The sequence below is a fragment of the Malaclemys terrapin genome, chromosome 3, assembly GCF_027887155.1.
Source record: "Malaclemys terrapin pileata isolate rMalTer1 chromosome 3, rMalTer1.hap1, whole genome shotgun sequence".
Classification (NCBI taxonomy): Eukaryota; Metazoa; Chordata; order Testudines; family Emydidae; genus Malaclemys; species Malaclemys terrapin.
Window position 1 is genome coordinate 77634780 of NC_071507.1, and position 18754 is coordinate 77653533.

At 45.2% G+C, this 18754-nt stretch overlaps 1 protein-coding gene across 3 annotated transcripts in view; it reads right to left on the bottom strand.

Moving 5' to 3' along the window:
• Window positions 1–18754, bottom strand: part of SLC35F3 (solute carrier family 35 member F3) — a 291217-nt gene that overhangs the window by 95300 nt on the left and 177163 nt on the right. Inside the window, exon 1 of one of the 3 annotated variants that reach the window (XM_054023504.1) lies at window positions 18430–18662. The exons of the other annotated variants lie outside the window; for them this stretch is intronic. Coding sequence (XP_053879479.1) covers window positions 18430–18505 — 76 coding nt within the window. The 5' untranslated portion in view covers window positions 18506–18662. Of the gene's footprint in view, window positions 1–18429; window positions 18663–18754 lie in introns of those variants that run through there. 3 annotated transcript variants of the gene reach the window in all.

An 18754-nucleotide genomic window follows, 5' to 3' on the forward strand; every position in this document is an offset into this window, starting at 1 on the left:
AAATAACCATGTTCACTAAACAGACAAGACCCATCTACATATTGATGCTCTGACTGGGTGCTGGTGGCTTTCCAAACAGAGAACACAGTATGCTGCTCTTGACTAGCAGGGTGGAGGAATAGCTCAGTGGTTTGAGCATTAGCCTGCTAAACCCAGGGTTGTGAGCTCAATCCTTGAGGGGCCATTTAGGGAACTGGGATAAAAATCTGTCTGGGGATTGGTCCTGCTTTGAGCAGGGGGTTGGACTAGAAGACTTCCTAAGGTCCCTTCCAACCCTGATATTCTATGATCTAAGCTATTTAAAGTTATACTACCCATACCGCTGAAACTATACTATCATTACTTATATTACTAGGGTTTCAGAGCTACTAAAGGGCATCTTGTGAAGAAGCGACTACATTCCTTATCATGGTTTGTGTTACAGAAAACCATAAATGCCGAAGGGGCAACAGAACTAATGTATACTGATTAATGTATCATAATCACAATACTGATTAATGTATCATAATTTTTAAAAATTGCAAAATATTCCATTATACAAAATAATAGCAAAATATTGTGTATTACATGAGATGAATTTCTAAATAGGAAATATTAGGTAAAAACAAACTTTCAACTGCAAAAAATTAGCCTAAGATGTATTAAGTTTCCCTTTCTATTTTTACATATTCCCTCTTTCTCTATTAAACATTCAGAAAATATTTCCTGGAAAATATATATTCTAATTTGTTAGGGGAAATAGAGTTGATAAATTATCAAGTCCAAACTGAAACAGCTTGGAAAGTTATACTAAAAAGGGGCTGCTTAATTTATTCCCAGAGGCACCCGCTTAAAACTTCTTTTCAAACCATGGAAATAGTCATAATTAAGACACTATGCTCCACTGTGAATTTCGATGCTTTTTTCCCCAATACTGTCTTTTTTACTTTTATTCACCCACTGAATTAAGAGTCCAGAATTAATAAGGAAGGTACCAGTTATTTAATCATCATAGTACAATCGTTTCTACATTGTAAGGTGTTTTGTTGTAAGCAGTTTGAAGAATAACCCTAATCAAGAGGCAGGGCTGTCCCTGGCCATTTGCGTGCCTTATGCAGACCCAGGCCTCCGCAGGGGGTGGGGGTGGGGAGGGGCTGGTCCCAGGCCTCCACGGGAGCAGGGACTGGGGCAAAACCGCTCCGCGGCCCCAGCCCGCTCCACTCTGCTACCCTGGCTCCCAGCCTTGGGGGCAGGGGGTGAACTGCCCCCCAGCACTCACCAGCAGCGTGGCTGAGAGCCAGGAGAGCGAAGCAGGGTGGGGCCGGATTGCTCCATATACCACGCGGTGAGTGCAGGCCCACCCCTGCAGCAGTCCTCAGGGGAGTGGGGGCAGAGCAGGGGCGGGGCTTTGGGGAAGGGGTGGGGCTGGGGCGGAGCTGGGTCAGGGGCTTTGGGGAAGGGGTGGAGTGGGGGCAGGAAGAGGCGGGGCTGGGGTGGAGCAGGGATAGGGGCCATGGGGAAGAGGAGGGGCAGGGGCTGGAGCAGCACGCAGCTGCGTATTTTGCATATGGGTAAGGACGGCCCTGTCAAGAGGGGAGTCATGCATGTCATAGCCAGAGAAAACATGTCTGTGATAATCTGAAATTGAGATGTTTTTGTTTTTATTCCTTATTTTTATTCCTGTCTTGAACTGAAGTTGCATTAGAACTCTCAAAAGGATCCTGCAGTCTTTACTGCAACTAAGAAAGAACCTTGGGGTGAAATCCTGGCCCCACTGAAGTCAATGGGAGTTTTGACATTGTCTTCAATGGGTCCAGGATTTCACCCCTGGAGTGTGGAAGCAGAGCTTTCATAGAATAAAACTCCCATGACCAAAGACACAGTATTGGGTTCTGGAACAAATATCTTGCTAGATCTGTACGGGATTTCAGTCTGCAGAAAGGTTTAGACATGTTTGTTCTTAGTAATGAAAAAGAGACTGGATTCTCAGCAAGAAACTGTTATATTGATTAACCAACAGTTTGAGCACCACATGAGCAAGTGAATGTCCTTCTCAAGGAATGGCTTCATCTCTGATGAAGTCTATTCATACATCCAGGCATTTATACTGAGCTCACTGCAGGTGTAGGTGAGTTCATACTGGAAGAGTAGACATGCTGATTACAGAATTAATCAAGGACATGAAAAACTTCAAAAATAGGGATAAACTTCTATCTACAGTATCTGTCTGTCTTAGATATTTCTAAAATTCCTGTCTGCTTTATTAAACTTGAGACAGAAAATGTTGCTATGGGTGATTCAGTTTATTAAAAGAGTACCTACTCTTGATCCTAGGGCCCACTAGTTTCTCACATGTTAAATTTTGACTTCATTTGGTTGTGGCTAGTTAAGAAGATAAAGGGCTGAATGGCAACTAAAACTGCTCACAACACTTTGCTTATCTGCTACAATTTAGAATAAGACATTTGGAGCAGCTGTTGTCTGTCAGCTGGTGGCCAGACACTTGAGTAGACTTGACAAATTAGCAGAGCCTTTGTTGGCTGGACTCACTGAGTGAGCATGCAAGTCTCATGTGATATGGCAGCTAAGAACCCAGCAAGGACCCTTGTGATCTGTAGGCAGCAGCTTTACCAGAAGAACTAGAAAAAAGCTCCACTCTGGCAATCTCAGTAGTCATGCTGCTCGACTTGCCTTAGCAGGAAGTCACTCTGCATAGCAAAGAGCACACTTACCTGCAGGGATCCTAGTTTTTGTTTTTATCTCCAATTACTCTCTTGCTGTCCTTTCAAAAAAAAAGAGAGAGAAAGAGAGAGAGACTTTTGTAGATGTTAGAAAGAAATGGCCTTCACTGGTGTAATTACATCCCACTGTTCCCCATTTGGTTCAGTCAATTGTGGAGGTCAAATTCATGTGTTTTCAGTGCAAAAGACATTCCCTTCTTTGTTGAAAGTTGCACTGTGGAAGCTGAGATGACTATGGAAAAGGCAGACGCTGGTGTTTTAAAATGATATTAGGTTTGGCCTACACAGCTTTTATATTCTCTGTGGTTGAATTATCCAGCCCAGCCACATTAATTGCATATTCTTATTACAATCTCATATGTGATGATTCATGGGATCGTGTTGAATAATCAGCTGAACATGATCTTTCAGTGCAACGCTGTGGTCAAAAGGGCTAATGCAATCCTTAGATGTATAAACAGGGGAATATTGAATAGGGAGGTCATATTACCTCTGTATTTGGCACTAGTGTGACCACTGCTGGAATACTGTGTCCAGTTCTGGTGTCCATAATTCAAGAAGGATGTTGCTAAATTGGAGAGGGTTCAGAGAAGATCAAGAAGAACGATTAAAGGATTAGAAAAGCTGCCTTTTAGCATAGACTCAAGGATCTCAATCTATTTAGCTTAACAGAGAGAAGGTTAAGAAGTGACTTGATAACAATTTGAAAATATTTACATGAGGAACAAATATTTAATAATGGGCTCCTCAATCTCTAGCAGAGAAAGGTACAACTTGATCCAATGGCTGGAAGCTAGACAAATTCAGATCGGAAATAGACATATATTTTTAATAGTGTGGGTAATTATCCACTGGAACAATGGATTCACCATCACTGGCAATTTTAAAATCAAGACTGGATGTTTTTAAAAAGATGCGATCTAGAAATGATTTCAGGGAAGTTCTATAGTGATATAGAGCAGGTCAGACCAGATGATCACAATGATCCCTCCTGGCCTGGGAATCTATCAATATATCTGCTGAGTATGTTATCTGGCCAACAACATTAATAGTGATACTGGACCAGATTTACCCGCATTGCTCCAAGAAGGTACAAACTGTACCTCGCTGTATCAGCAAAAGATTCTGGGCCCAGTGGAGGAATTCATTTCTCAAGTTAGACAGGCAAAAAGATTCCAGTATCATTTATGCCAAGACACGGCAGATTTAAGTTCTACTGAGAGCTCCTCAAGAACCTGGCAATAGAAAGCGCATTGACACATTCCCTCGCTACTCTAGCAAGATCCTCTTTCTGGATAGGGCCACATACTTTAGGGGCAGCACTGGCTGCTGGAGGTTGTGAGCAGCATAGGGTACAATAATCAATGCCACGTCCTTCCTATTGTCTTTAGCATTACGCCAGCATCTCTGCCAGCAGAAGCCAATGTTGATCCTGGAGTGACTCTGCTCCATTATCTGTAGGATATCTGCTTCTTGAGGAATATTACCCAGAGTCTGATCTGCCATCTGAGAATTTAAGAAGGAGGTCGGATTCTGGGCTAAAGGATGCAGAGTGGTTCCTCTACCAGTACTTCAACTGAACAAAGGGAGCTGCTTTGGTATATTGCTCTATATCCTCTGCTGAGCCCAACATACAATGTGAAAATACATCTGCTACATAATTTATGTGCTTTATCAGTATGAAATTGTAGGGTTTCTGTGCTGGTACCATATCAGGCCATTACAGCATTTATGAACCCTATCTCTTCTTTATCATTGACTTTCCTCTAAATGGAGGAATCTGAAGAACTTCCTTGCCATGAAGAGTCCTGCCTAAAAATATTATTTTTTAAGTTCCCTAGAGGGGCAAGGTGGGGAGACAGCATTTGCTTCTGTAGAAAACTAATACAATGTAAACAGGAAGCATCAATACTAGATTTTGTTGACTGAAGTTTTGATTTTACTAGCCGTGTTCAGAGTTCTAGTGGGAGATTTTTTAAAATGAAATCAGTTGACTAGCAATAACTTTTTTAGGCTGTTTGTTTTTTGGGAGTGAATGCTTGAATTAATTCAAGATGCCTAGAACAATGTTTTTTCAATCAGGGGTACACATACTCCTGGCGGTGTTGGGATCCACTAGGCATAGCTACCAGGTAACTCGGGAAAGTGGAAGGCCAAAAGTGCCGATAAAGCTCTTTTGCTCTGGGCCTATCTGTGAACCACAGTGACTCCATCTTGGGAACTCTCACCTACTTCTATACTAACTGCTTACATGCTCTGAAGTAGGCTGAAGCAGAAATGTATTGGTCAGCGTTTCTGGCAGATGGCTGTAGTTTCACTCATATTAGCAGAAATAATAGAGATAAGGAGGGAACAGAGAGAAATAGTTAGTTTGTAGCCGCTTTCCCATATATCCCCAAGGTATTTAGTGCAAAGGGTCAAGGGATGTACCTTGTTCTCCCTTCAACATGATAAATGTATCCGCAACAGATGTCTCTTGTATCCCCCCTCCCCAAAATAATACATGTATTCTGTGTAACCTGTTATCTATAGGTCAGCATAATGACGTAAAAAGGATGAGAACTGAGTTGTTTGTTACTGGTTATAAAAAGGGCCTGTTCGGCCATGTAAGGTGTGTCTCTCCTCTGGCATGAGCCGATGGGAGCACCCTCTCAGCTGACTGACAAATAAAGGACCTGGTACCCGTCTTCTTGTCTCTCCGTGCCTCCTTGGTGTAATTAGGTAAGCTCCGGGGGGAAACGGGCCCTATTTGGCCAACAAATTGGCGACTCCGCCGGGACTTCTCTCCCTGTGGAGGGCACTGACCGACGACCGAGGGCGATTCCGAGGAGTGGCCACCTCGAGCTGTTGGTTTGCTCGGGCCTCGGGTCGTCACAATCGGTCGGGGCGGCTGTGTCCTCTCTAAAGAGAACTCCTAACGACACGGAGATAAGACGGTACCAGAAGAAGGGGAAGGTCCAACAGCCGGACGCGGCCACTCCGGGCGGTAAGTGCGTTTACCTCTTGGGTTTGAGGGATAACGCCCCCGCAGTGTAGAATTGGACCCTTTGGGTAATCCCTGTGTGGGAAGGTACTGTAAATGGACAAATGTTTTGTGGTCATGATAACTAAGCCAGGCAACGGTTAATGAATAATTTCACTAACTTCCCTAGTCTGTGGACCGTACTGGACAATTATTGGGACGTAGAAAAGTCCCAGGGCCTGCTTTTATTCTTGGCAGGGGTACTGTTCTTTTTCATACTAATGATATGCTGGAAGCCAAAATTGTGATAACCAGGTCTAGGACTTAAACCGACTCTAGCCGCACCGAGACTCCTGCGAGGGGAAACCCCGTGACCAGGATATCTTGATCGCAAGGGGGGTCGGTCAAACCCGTGACCAGGTTTAATTAAACACGAGCATAATGGGGTCCGGACAAAGCACATATGCTGGGACACCCTTGGAATGTATGTTAAATAATTGGAAGGCGTTTAGATGCCAGGCTGATTATGGAATGGTATTATGTAAAAATGATCTGATATTTTGTTCAAGTGCCATTTGACTCCGACAGGCTCGGTAGTAACGGCTGCTAAACCCCAGAACCCTCCCACTGTTGTAATGCCAGAATCGGTGTCCCCTTCGGCTCCTTCACCCCCACAGGCGTTAGAGAGTACCCTCCCCCCCTTGGTGGGATTGTATCCGTTGATTACTGAGAGTGTGTTAGCCCGTCCAGGAACACAGGATCTTGTGTCATGTTGCTTTTAACATCTGGCTGCTTTTATCAGCAGAATCAAGGGAAGGGTAGGGACGGTTTTGTGGCCTGCAGCATGCAGGGGGTCAGACCAGATGATCATAATGGTCCCTTCTGACCTTAAAGTCTATGAGTCTATGAGTCTAAGGCAGAGGCAGGAGAATTCTCAACGAATCCAAGCAAGTTCATTTCTATCTTTGAAGGTTGTCTAGCTAGCCATAAGCCTCACGAGGGAGGACTCGGGTAGCCTTATGAGTAAGAATGTTTAAGGGAAGAGACCAGGAAGGGTGGGGGCTAGTTGAGAAACCCACCCTCCTAGCTAAATTGGTAGTGAAAAGGTGTCCGGTGCCCATGGAAGGGACGGTTCAGCGAGAAAAGCAGGATCGGGCCCAAGCGGGCAGGCAACAAATAGAGAGATTGGAAAACAGGTTGGAAACTTTGAGGGCATAGTGGAAGGAAAAGAGTAAGTAATTATAAGCATGGGGATTTCAAATCCCCAGGACAATAATTGGAATGGTAAAATCTGAGTTGATTGGGTGTCGTTTTGGGAGACAAGCAAGTGATTTAAGAAAAGAGAGTGAGAAGTTAACTCTGTAGTTGCTAGAGGGAATCAAGCAGTGAAACTTGGTAGGAATGTCTGTAAGTAATTCAGGCAAGAGGTTATTTAAGTGGAATTATTCGACTATGAATATGTTAGTCTGATTTGCTGAAGAACACTCCTGCTGTGTACAATCTGTGTTTTATAAGTTTGAGATGAATTGGTATTGTTTTAAAGTTGCAAAACTGAGAATACTTTTTCCAGACACGGGAAACTAGTGTTGTTTAAGGTATTTAGCATTTGATCCTTAAGGTGACTTAACGCTTTATAAGATTTAAAATGTTTTAACTAAAGACCAAAGGTTGTGGCTGCAGCAGGGTAGTCAAAGCCAGGAGAATAAAAGATTTGAATTTGTTTTTGGGTAACAAAATAGCAGATAAAAGATCTGGTAAAGAGAGAGAAGGCATTTAAGGTTTAAAAAGGGAAAGCTATTGGACACCAGAGGTTGTACAGAGTGAAATCCTCAGAAGTGAGTGTGCTTGTCCTGGTTTGTTGCTTCAAAGCTTTGCACAGAAGTTATGTTACTGGAAAGGTGTATGATGGCAATGAGTATGTGTTAATGGTTAGAGAAAAGGTGTATAAGTGAAGAGTAGAAGGTTCCTTTAAAAGTTAGAAAAAGCCGAGAAAGGGAAAAGAAGAAAAAAAGCACAGAATGAGTTAACAGAGGAAAATACAGCTGGCCTCAGTCCAAGGACATTGTACACATAGCCAAAACTTTGCTGACAACCAAGAAAAAGGGGGGCTTGAATGTGCCCAACCAACTATGAGATCTGCAAAATACTGCAAGGCATAATGAGGACAACAGAAGGGTTAAAAAAAAAAACAGTTTTGCTGGATAGTATTGGCTCAAGGATTTAAAAATTCCCCCACTCTGTTTGGACAGGCTTTGGCCAGAGACTTGGAGAAGTGGGATAATTCAGACAGAGCCCTCCTACTGCAATATGTAGATGATTTGCTAATTGCTGCTGTGGATCTAATCCCTTGTCTCAGAGCTACTGTGAGTCTCCTAAACTTTATTAAACTGCGAGGATACAGGGTATCTCAAAGCAAAGCCCAAATTGCTCTTTCAGAGGTTCAATATCTGGGATTTCACATCACGCAGGGAAAGAGACAGCTCTCAAACGAAAGAAAGAAGGCTATCTGCCAAGTTCCCATCCCCAGCAAACGGCTTAGGGCATTCCTGGGCATGGCAGGTTTTTGCAGAATATGGATTCCAGAGTTTGGACTGTGGGCTAAATCTCTGTATGAATGTGTTAAGGGAGCGGAACATGATCCCTTTCACTGGTCCCCAGAAGCGGACAGGGCATTTCGGCTATTAGGTGCCTGGAAGCGTCCTGTGGCATACTTTTCTAAACAACTGGATCAAGTTTCAAAGGGATGGCCAGCCTGTTTGAGGGCAGTCGCAGCTACTGCTCTAGTGCTTGGGGAAGCGGAGAAACTCACACTGGGAGGAACTGTCCAAGTGTATATTCCCCATATGATCCGAGCCTTGCTGGACACTAAGGGTGGTCTTTGGCTCACACAGGCTCGGGTTGCTCGGTACCAGGCGAAGCTGTTAGAGAATCCTGAAGTCACCCTGCAGACCTGTCCCTCCCTTAATCCAGCTACACTGCTACCAGAGACAGAAAAGCAGGAACATGACTGTTTAGAAATCATAGATGTTCAGATGTTCAGTATTCTAGCCACCCAGATCTAAAAGATCAGCCACTCCCAAATGCTGACTTGGAATGGTATACAGATGGAAGTAGTGCTGTTGTGGATGGGCAAAGGAGGGCTGGTTATGCTATTGTGTCTCTTCATGATACCGTGGAAGCTGAGAGTTTACCAGCAGGAACGTCGGCCCAGCTTGCTGAACTAGTGGCCCTGACTCGGGCACTTGAGCTGGCAAAAGACAAACGGGTTAATATTTTTATTGACTCAAAGTATGCTTTTGGGGTTTTGCATGCTAACGCTGGTTTGTGGAAGCAAAGGGAATGCTAACAGCCCAAGGCTCTCCGGTCAAGCATGGGTCTCAAATTCTCCGGCTTTTAGAAGCGGTACAACTCCCCTCAGCAGTAGCAGTGGTGCATTGCAAAGCCCATCAAAGGGAAGATCAAGATGTAACCAAGGGCAATGCCAGAGCAGACAGGGAAGCTAAACGAGCTGCTACCCTGAAATCACCAACTGAGGAGAATGCCCAAATGCATGCCCTCATCCCATCAGTGAGTGAGCTTGCAGCCCCTCAATACTCCTAAGAGGACAGAAACCTGGCTGACAGTCTCGGTCTCCAGGAAAAGGAGGGATGGCTTTATTCCACAGAGGGAAAAATCCTCCTGTCCAAGGGCCTGATTCGACCAGTATTGCAGAAACTGCATCAAACCACACACGCAGGCAGAGAGGCTCTTGTCCAGCTCATGAATAAATATTTTCTAACCTCTGGACTTAAACCACTAGCATCACAGGTACAAGCTGAAGGTTTAATCTGCCAAAAGAATAACCCTCGACCAGAAGTAGCAGTGCCACCAGCCACCCTGGAACCTACCCCAGGCCCAGGATTGGTGCGGCAAATAGACTTTACTGAGTTTCCCAGGACTCAAGGGTACAGGTACCTTCTCGTCTTAGTGGATCGATTCAGCGTGCGGCCTGAAGCCTTCCCATGTCGCAACAACACTGCCAAGACAGTGGCTCTTAAGTTTGTTAAGGAGATCATTCCTCGCTTTGGCCTTCCTCAGTGGATGGAATCTGACAATGGAACACACTTCACATCTCAAGTGGTTCAAAAGATATCAAGTGCTCTGCAAATCCCCTGGAAACTCCACACACCCTGGCGACCACAAGCCAGTGGAGTAGTGGAACGCACAAATCAGACACTCAAGCGACACCTCTCAAAGGTCTGTCAGGAGGCCTCTCTTAAGTGGTCTGATGCTTTGTCCCTTGTGTTACTTTGCATTCGTGCTCTCCCTAAGGACAGGATAGGGCTTAGTCCCTTCGAGATTATGTTTGGAAGAGCATGGCCTATGAATGGTACCCCAGTTCTGGCAGGGGAGTGGGAGATGGGGTATGGTTTCTTGTCTCAGTACATGTGCCCTCTGTCTGCTGTTCTTTCTTTTCTTCACAGGCACACCAAAGATTCACAGCCTCTTCTGCTGGATACTCCGGGTCCACTCCCTGCAGCCTGGTGACTCCGTTCTCGTGCGAACCTGGAAGGACGAGCCTCTCCAAGAGAAGTGGAAGGGACCCCACACCGTCCTGCTTGTCACCCATACAGTGGCAAAGGTCAAAGGACACAAGAACTGAATTCATCACTCTCGACTGAAAGCAGTGCCCACTCCTGAACAGTGAATTGTCCAGCCTGCGGAAAAGACTGCTAACGACGATTTGGGACTTAAGCTGCTATTCAAAAGACAGTAAGGGTCGCTGGGAATGCGTTGTGATCTTTCTGAATAGTCACGGCATACTCCCCGCGAGAACCCTGAGCATTGGTTTTATTTTCATTGATAATCCTGATTGCATGGAGCTTAATTGCATTTTGTCTTTAGAGTATGAGAAAACTCTGACAAAGGTTTGTTGAGTGTTCTCAAAGGGGGGATTGTTGGGATCCACTAGGCATAGCTACCAGGTAACTCGGGAAAGTGGAAGGCCAAAAGTGCCGATAAAGCTCTTTTGCTCTGGGCCTATCTGTGAACCACAGTGACTCCATCTTGGGAACTCTCACCTACTTCTATACTAACTGCTTACATGCTCTGAAGTAGGCTGAAGCAGAAATGTATTGGTCAGCGTTTCTGGCAGATGGCTGTAGTTTCACTCATATTAGCAGAAATAATAGAGATAAGGAGGGAACAGAGAGAAATAGTTAGTTTGTAGCCGCTTTCCCATATATCCCCAAGGTATTTAGTGCAAAGGGTCAAGGGATGTACCTTGTTCTCCCTTCAACATGATAAATGTATCCGCAACAGATGTCTCTTGTATCCCCCCTCCCCAAAATAATACATGTATTCTGTGTAACCTGTTATCTATAGGTCAGCATAATGACGTAAAAAGGATGAGAACTGAGTTGTTTGTTACTGGTTATAAAAAGGGCCTGTTCGGCCATGTAAGGTGTGTCTCTCCTCTGGCATGAGCCGATGGGAGCACCCTCTCAGCTGACTGACAAATAAAGGACCTGGTACCCGTCTTCTTGTCTCTCCGTGCCTCCTTGGTGTAATTAGGTAAGCTCCGGGGGGAAACGGGCCCTATTTGGCCAACAGCGGTATGCAGAGGTCTTCCACGGGTATATCAACTCATCTAGATATTTGCCTAGTTTTATAACAGGCTACATAAAAAGCACTAGCAAAGTCTGTACAAACTAAAATTTCATACAATGACTTGTTTATACTGCTCTATATACTATACACAGAAATGTAAATACAATATTTATATTCCAATTGATTTATTTTATAACTATATGGTAAAAATGAGAATGTAAACAATTTTTCGGTAATAATGTGCTGTGACATTTTTGTATTTTTATTATCTAATTTTGTAAGCAAGTAGTTTTTAGGAGAGCTGAGCCTTGGGGGTACACAAGACAAATCAGACTCCTGAAAGGGGTACAGTAGTCTGGAAAGGTTGAGAGCCACTGGCCTAGAAGATACCCAAGATGAATCAGGATGTGACTGGGTGAAATTTAATAGCCTGTGATAGACAGGAGGCCAGACTAGATGATCTAATGGTCCTTTCTGGCCTTAAACTCTATAAATCTATTAATCTAAATTAAAACACTTTTTGTTCAAATTGCATATGTATTCACATATGCATTTGCCTTTAAAAGTGACAAAGCATGAAGAAATATTCAATAACTATTATCGTCTGGCTTCACAATGCAATAAAGTTTCCACTTTAGCATTACCCAACAGTGTAGTAAGAGATTTCTGTGTATCTATACGCCCTTAGCATAGAAATGGTCCCATTTATATTTTATTTACATGCTATTCGTGGCAGATATATTATATGTAATTGGTCCTCACTAGGCCTATAACTTAGGGTTTATTCCCTTAAGACCAATGAGGTAGGACACAGTTTTAAAAACCAGTAAAACATGATCAAAATCAAATCTCCAAGGAGCGAGCCTACAGCAACTAGAAAGAAGTTTGTATTGAGTCTGTTTAAGGACTATGAAAGTGTTGAGTCACTTGGGAAAGATGGCAGGTGCTGTGTAGCACAGAAACCAACCACTCCACTGCAACAGGGTCTTGATCATCTGCCCAAAGATATTGTGGTATTAAGAGGGAACACTATGGGGAGACTGGTAGCCCCAGGCTCTCTACCCCATCCAGTTTTACCGCTAGGTCACTGGTTTGAATCCAGTCCCAGTTACTGAAAGTTGTTACCATCTGTCAGTGACATGTGTGAATGAGTTTGTCGGTTTCAGTTCTGATCACAAACACCACATCAGAGAAACCATTGAAGTTTCAAAATAGAGCCTTCTTCTTAGCAAAAAATTGGTGAGAACTAAAGCAGACATGTTGCAAGTTATTCACTGTAGACCCAGTCATGCATTCCTTGTGAAGTCAGTGGAAATTATGGATGCCCATGGAATTCAGGATTGGCTTCTATGCACATGGTATATTCCCAGTTCTGAAAGCATAGACCCCGACAAAAATAAAAAACCAGAGGCATCTCCTATTGGCCCATCTGTTGCTATATGTTTTCTAAATTACAGGAGCACAGGAAGAGTGTTTAAAGTGAGTGCCACGCATTTCTCTCTTTTTCACAGCTTAGCCTCTTTATGTGAAATGTTTGAAAGTTTTTAAAAAATATTAATTCTGTGGCTGAGTTCTTATGAGGCCTGATCCAAAGCCCAATGAAGTCAATGGAAGTCTGGGAAAAGCTTTGTATGAGCTTTAGACTAGTCCCATAGAGCATTGCCAGTCCTTCTACAGTATTTAGCCTCAAGTATATTTGTGCAACAGTTGAGGTAATTTCCTGAAAAAGGAAGTTTGTTATGAAAATCAAGATGGTCACTAAATTAAGGCTTGGCCCATGCACACTGATATCAGTGGAAAGAGTCTTATTGCATCCCAAAGCATCCTTTCGAGATAAAGGATCGTGATTTGGTAGTTGGGGAATTTAGGTTTTATTCTTGTCCATGTGACAGATGTGCTGTTGTGAATTTAGGCAAGTTGGTTTTAATTTTGCAATGCCTCGGTTGCCCCACCTGCAAAATGGGAATAAGAGTTACCTACCTCTCTGTATGTGTGTATATATATCTCCTCAATATATGTTCCATTCTATATGCATCCGAAGAAGTGGGCTGTAGTCCACGAAAGCTTATGCTCTAATAAATTTGTTAGTCTCTAAGGTGCCACAAGTACTCCTGTTCTTCTTTCTACCTCAAAGGGGTTTTGCAAGGATTAATGGTTTTAAGGTGCTTTGAAATCTTTAAATAACAGATGCTTTGGAAGTATCATTATTACAGTGATTACCATGTTTTTGCACTTATGGTGAATTAATTTAACTTGAAAATGTATAACACATTAAAGTCCAAATTCTGGCCTTGGTTATGCTTGTGGAAATCCTGAATAATTCCAGTGATGCCAATGGAGTTACTCCAGATTTGCACAAGGCAGAATTTGGCCCTAACTTATCTAAACAGAGACAGGCATATGCAACAATTTATAGAAGAGAGATATAACTTGTGATGTGAGCAGCTTCTGAACATCACTAGTTGCATTTCCATAGCTTCAGCTAAGCTTCTGGCAAAAGTAAAACAATGTTTCCCTGTTAATTAACTAGAATGTAAAAGTATGAATGATTATAATAAATGTAATTAGAAAGAACTAAATGAGGTATAATTATACAACATGGAAAGTGTGTGAGGGTGTGGTTGTGGGGTGTGTGACTGAGATGCTGCCATCCCTAACTGAGGTAAATAAAGGGCAAAATACTCAGCGGCTGTGAATCTGAGTAGCTCCATATATTTATACTTTTATGCACAATGCCTTTTAGTTAGTCCTTCTTCCTCTCTCTTTCTCTCTCTCCCCACATACAAATATATCTGACAAAGTCCTGAAAAGTCCAAGGTTATATTATGTACTGCAAATATAACGATTCACAGTTCTGAGTTTTAAGATGCAATAAAACTGTCAAATGATTTAATAGGTGAAAAAGTTATAGCTTTTCATATCTTTTCGAGGGGGAAATTTCCAAAGGAAAGTTAAACTTTAGGGGAAAAGGGCTTGATTCTGAACTCCTTTACACTGATATAACTTCGTTGACTTCACAGGAGTCCTAATTTACCTGACAAGAGATGAACACCAGGTCCAAAATCTGATATAACCAGACAATTATCAGGGACAAAATAAACAGAGAAAACAATGGGCCAGAATAATTCCTGAATCTATGCTGACTTTTGCCAGTGTATAGCCTTGTGCACAGCTAGAAGTGGCGGTAGCAGTAGCAGAAAGAAGATACCATTTCCCGTCTGGTGTGGGCCCAGAGCTTGGAATTGGGTGGTATCAGTCAAGGCTAGGCATGGCTAGGACAGCTGTAGAATGTACTGATAGTGATTTGGTGTATTCACTTTGCACAGAAAGGGTGTCCTGGAGCTTTTGGTGAAAGTCAAAGCTGCCCTTCTCTGGAAGACCCCAAGATGGAGGGTAGGAGAAAACACTAGCTACCCTTCCCTGGGGTGAATACAGACATCAGAGTAAATTGCACCTCCGTGCATCCATGGAGGTGAAGCTAGCTCACTGGCTAGAGAGACAAAGCATAGCTTTAAGATGGCCACTGCATTACAGAAATTGCCTATAAAAACAACAGAAATATGGACAAACATAAGCAATGGACACTGAGCCTATGCTTGGCAGGAGCTATACAAAAAATAAACAGGTGCAGCATCAGACACAGGAGAAAGGAGTATGGTACTGCCTCTTTGAATGATATGTATATGATGTGGTTGTCTTTCAAAGTGCTGGTACAGCAGGCTCGGTGCATAGTGATGATTCAATCTCTGGGATAATTTGAAATGGCAGTCACGCTTCTGAAAGAGCACAAAGTCCTTATCTCCCTTTTAAAGCAAAGCAGCAACTGTACAGACAGAGAGGGAGGGAATGCTGAAAGGCATTACAGTAATGCATATCAATGAAAGGCTCCTCTTGGCTGACTAGCGAGAGGCACATTCCCTCAGGTTCCACCAGTTCCAATTCCTCCAAGTAGCTTTGGTGCTGGGCAGAAAAGGGTAATCACTCCTGCTAGCTGAAGTGGGGACAAACTTTTTTGTGTGTTGCTATTTCAGAATCAGCCTTGATTCCACTACACAGCTTGACAAACTTCAGGGCTCTCAGCCTGTGCTAAGCAGAGATCAGCTAGCAAAACAATGGTGTAGCACACCTTTGCAAAGGTGCAGCAGCAGGGCTGGGTATCAAAGCTTGTCTGCAATTTACTTCGGTTCATTTATGTCTAGAACTGTGTTCTGTCTTTTTCATTAGCACTGTAAGCCCACAGTTTGCAAGAAAAGAGGTTCTGTGTCATTGGTAACCATCCCAAGAACTGCCCTGTTGATTAATTTGGTAAGAGATGCTCTCACACAGAGTTGGTCTATCTCATGAAAAAGACATAAATGGCAAGAGTAACTCCAGCGGTTTCCATAAATCTCTGGTCCGTATCCTGAACCATTTAAGTACAGTGTTTTAAATTTTGCCATTCCATTACTTCAAGGGAAGCAGAATCAGGCACATAGAAACTAAAGCTGGAAAAAGCCAACTAGGTCAGCTAAGTTCTTGGTAGCTGATAATATGGTCTCTGAAAGTTGGTACACAGAGCTGACAGGGACAGGCTTGAAAGGATTCAATTTACAGCTCAAGGAAAGAGCAATCAGTCTAAAAACTCTTCCATCAAGAACTGGCCAGGAGATTGGCTACACACTGTCCCCAGGGGGATTACTGCCTGGGAAATAGAGCAACATGTATTCTGAATAAATAGAACCACTAGCCTTAATGTTGTGTGGTCTTGATTTTTCTTTTTCACCTTCCATTTATTTATTCCTCTTATTTCTCTCACCACATTTCTTCATTTCCTCCTCTTTCTCTCCATCTGTATTTCTACCATTTTCACTCCTCTCCTCTCTGTTTTTCTCTTTCAATACTTCTCTTCTTATTCTGTTTTTCCTCCCCACTTTACTGGAACCCCCCATTTTTATTTCTCCTCCAAGAAGCCCTCTGTCTTTTTCCTCCTTTGAGTGCTCCTGAATCTCAATCCCATTTCCTCTTTTCTCTCTCCCTCCTTTCTCTGATGGGCCTTCTTATTACCTGTCTTCTCTCCCAGTCCCTTTCTCTTCCTTTCCTCCCAGCCACTTTCTCCCAATGCCACATTGTCTATATTTCTTCCCAATGCCTATTTGCACTTCTTCTTTGTTCTTTCCTACAGTGACTGACTTGCTCCCTCTAAGACCCTCTTTCTCCCTCCACTGACCCTTTCCCTTCCCTGCCCCCATCATCTCTTCATTCTCTTTTTCCACATCTTCCCCATAGCCTCCCTCAGCTTCTTTCCTATGCTCCAGCATCTGGCCCATTTGTTCCTCTGATGCCTACTGCATTCCAGACCATGGTGCCTCATTCCTTGCCTTCCCACATGCCACGCTACACTCCAGTGTCATTTCACCTGGAGCATAACCTCTTCGGGTTTCCCTGGTTGCTTTCCTCTGCGACTGCAGCTTCACTATAGACCACTGTAGACCAGAACACCCAGAGCCTGGTATCTGAATGACTGCAGGTTCCCCTCTCCTGGTTGCAAATTGCCTCTTGAAACCTCTCTGCACTTCTGATAACCTTAGAGACAATCAGGGGTGCTGAGAGCCATTGAACTATTTGTATAGTGGGAGCCATTGAACCAAGCTGAAACCCTGTATAGGATGGAAACCACTTCAAGCCAGGGGATGCGGCAGCACCCCTAGCACCTCTAGTTTCAGTCCGTATGGAGCCAATGTGCTTATTGTTTCAGGCCAACAGAGCACACCAGCTCTATCAGTTCAGCCTGAACAACCTCCAATGCTTCCGTTCCATCCACCTGCTAGTGTTGACAGATTCTAACCAATTACCAACTAAGTGGAAGGTCCAGTGGTTAGAGTGTGAGCCTGGAACTTGAAAAACCTGGGTTTAAGTCCTGGCTCTACCACTGACTTCCTGTGTGACCGTGGGTAAATCCCTTAGTCTCTCCCCATCTGTCAAATGGGATAAGAGCACTGCCCTGCCTCACAAGGGTGTCCTGCAACCAGTGCACAGTCAGTCAGTGTGATGGTGGCCGGGGGTGCTGGAATGATGGGGGTGCTGAGAGCAGGGCTGGCTCCAGGGTTTTGGCCGCCCCAAGCAGCCAAACAAACAAAAAAACAAAACAAAACAAAAAAGCTGCGATCGCAATCGCGATCTGCGGCGGCAATTCGGCGGAAGGTCCTTCGCTCCAAGCAGGAGTGAGGGACCATCCTCCGAATTGCCGCTGAACAGCTGGACGTGCCGCCCCTCTCCGGAGTGGATGCCCCAAGCACTTGCTTGGTAAGCTGGTGCCTGGAGCCGGCCCTGGCTGAGAGCCACTAAACCAAGCTGTAAACCCTGTATATGATGGAAACCACTTCAAGTCAGGGGGTGCTGCAGCACCCCGCACCCCTGGTTCGAGCACCTAGGATGGTGGTGGTGTGTTTGAGGGGGAGTCACTGCCCAATGCGCGTTAAGGGCTTGGGGTCAGCTTTAGCTCAGTGCCAGCACAGTTGAAGGCAGAATCGGCTTCCTGCTCTCCAAGGCTTCAGAAGGGGGCCGGGGAGTGCTGGAGGAGGCTCTGGTACAGCAGTGGCAATATCGCAGCAATGCACCGCAATGTAGCCTCCAACCAAACCCACCCCCCGCAGAGAAGCAGAGTCGCAGCCCCGCAGCAGGCAGACGATGTGGGCAATGAGCGGTTCTCCATTTCCTTTGAGGGCAGCATGTCCTTCCCCAAGCCAGCCCCTCCCCTGCCCGGGAAAACTTAGCGCTAACTTGTGCCAGGCTCCGGCCCCCGCGGGAGGAGGGCTTGCTCCCCGCAGGAGGGAGGTGACGTTCAGCACACTGGACGGCGATGTCTGCATTGGCGAAATCCTCCTTCAATGGAAGTCGGCGGGTCCCTTCAGGCTAGGGCCCCCTGCTCTCCCCGCGCGGCTGCAGCAAACCCGCCCCTCGCCCTCCCGCAGGGCGCGCCCAGCAGCAGAGCCGCCCCGCCCCGCAGCCCCTCTCCCACCCACGGAACCCGCAGCGCCGGGCTGCCGCCTTCTCCCGCTCGGCCAAGGAGCGCTGAGCTCCCGCCGCCGCATGTCCAGCTCCGCACAGCCGCGGACTGACCGGCGGGGTCCCCACGCCCCAATCCGCGGGGCTGCCGAGCTCCGCTGCGGCCGGATTTACCTTCCACTTTGGTGAGGGTAAGGACCGGACTGTTGCACGCGCTGAGCGGGGCGACCCTGGCTGAGTGTTTCTTCATGGTGAGCCCTTCTGCCAGCAGGAGCTCTCCAGCTGCTCGCCTACATCCTGGGGCCGGCTGCAGCGCCCTCTGCTCCCGCTGCCTCCTCCAGCCAGCGCTGCCTGCTCTGCGGGCTCTCCCTGCCCCTGCGCGTCCCTCTGCCGCAGCAGCGCCCCGTCCTCAGGCTCGCCGCTGCCTCCCTCACCCCGCGCTCTCCCCTCTACTTTGAGGCTTGCTGCAAACAAAACGTCACATGCAAATCCCCCCCCC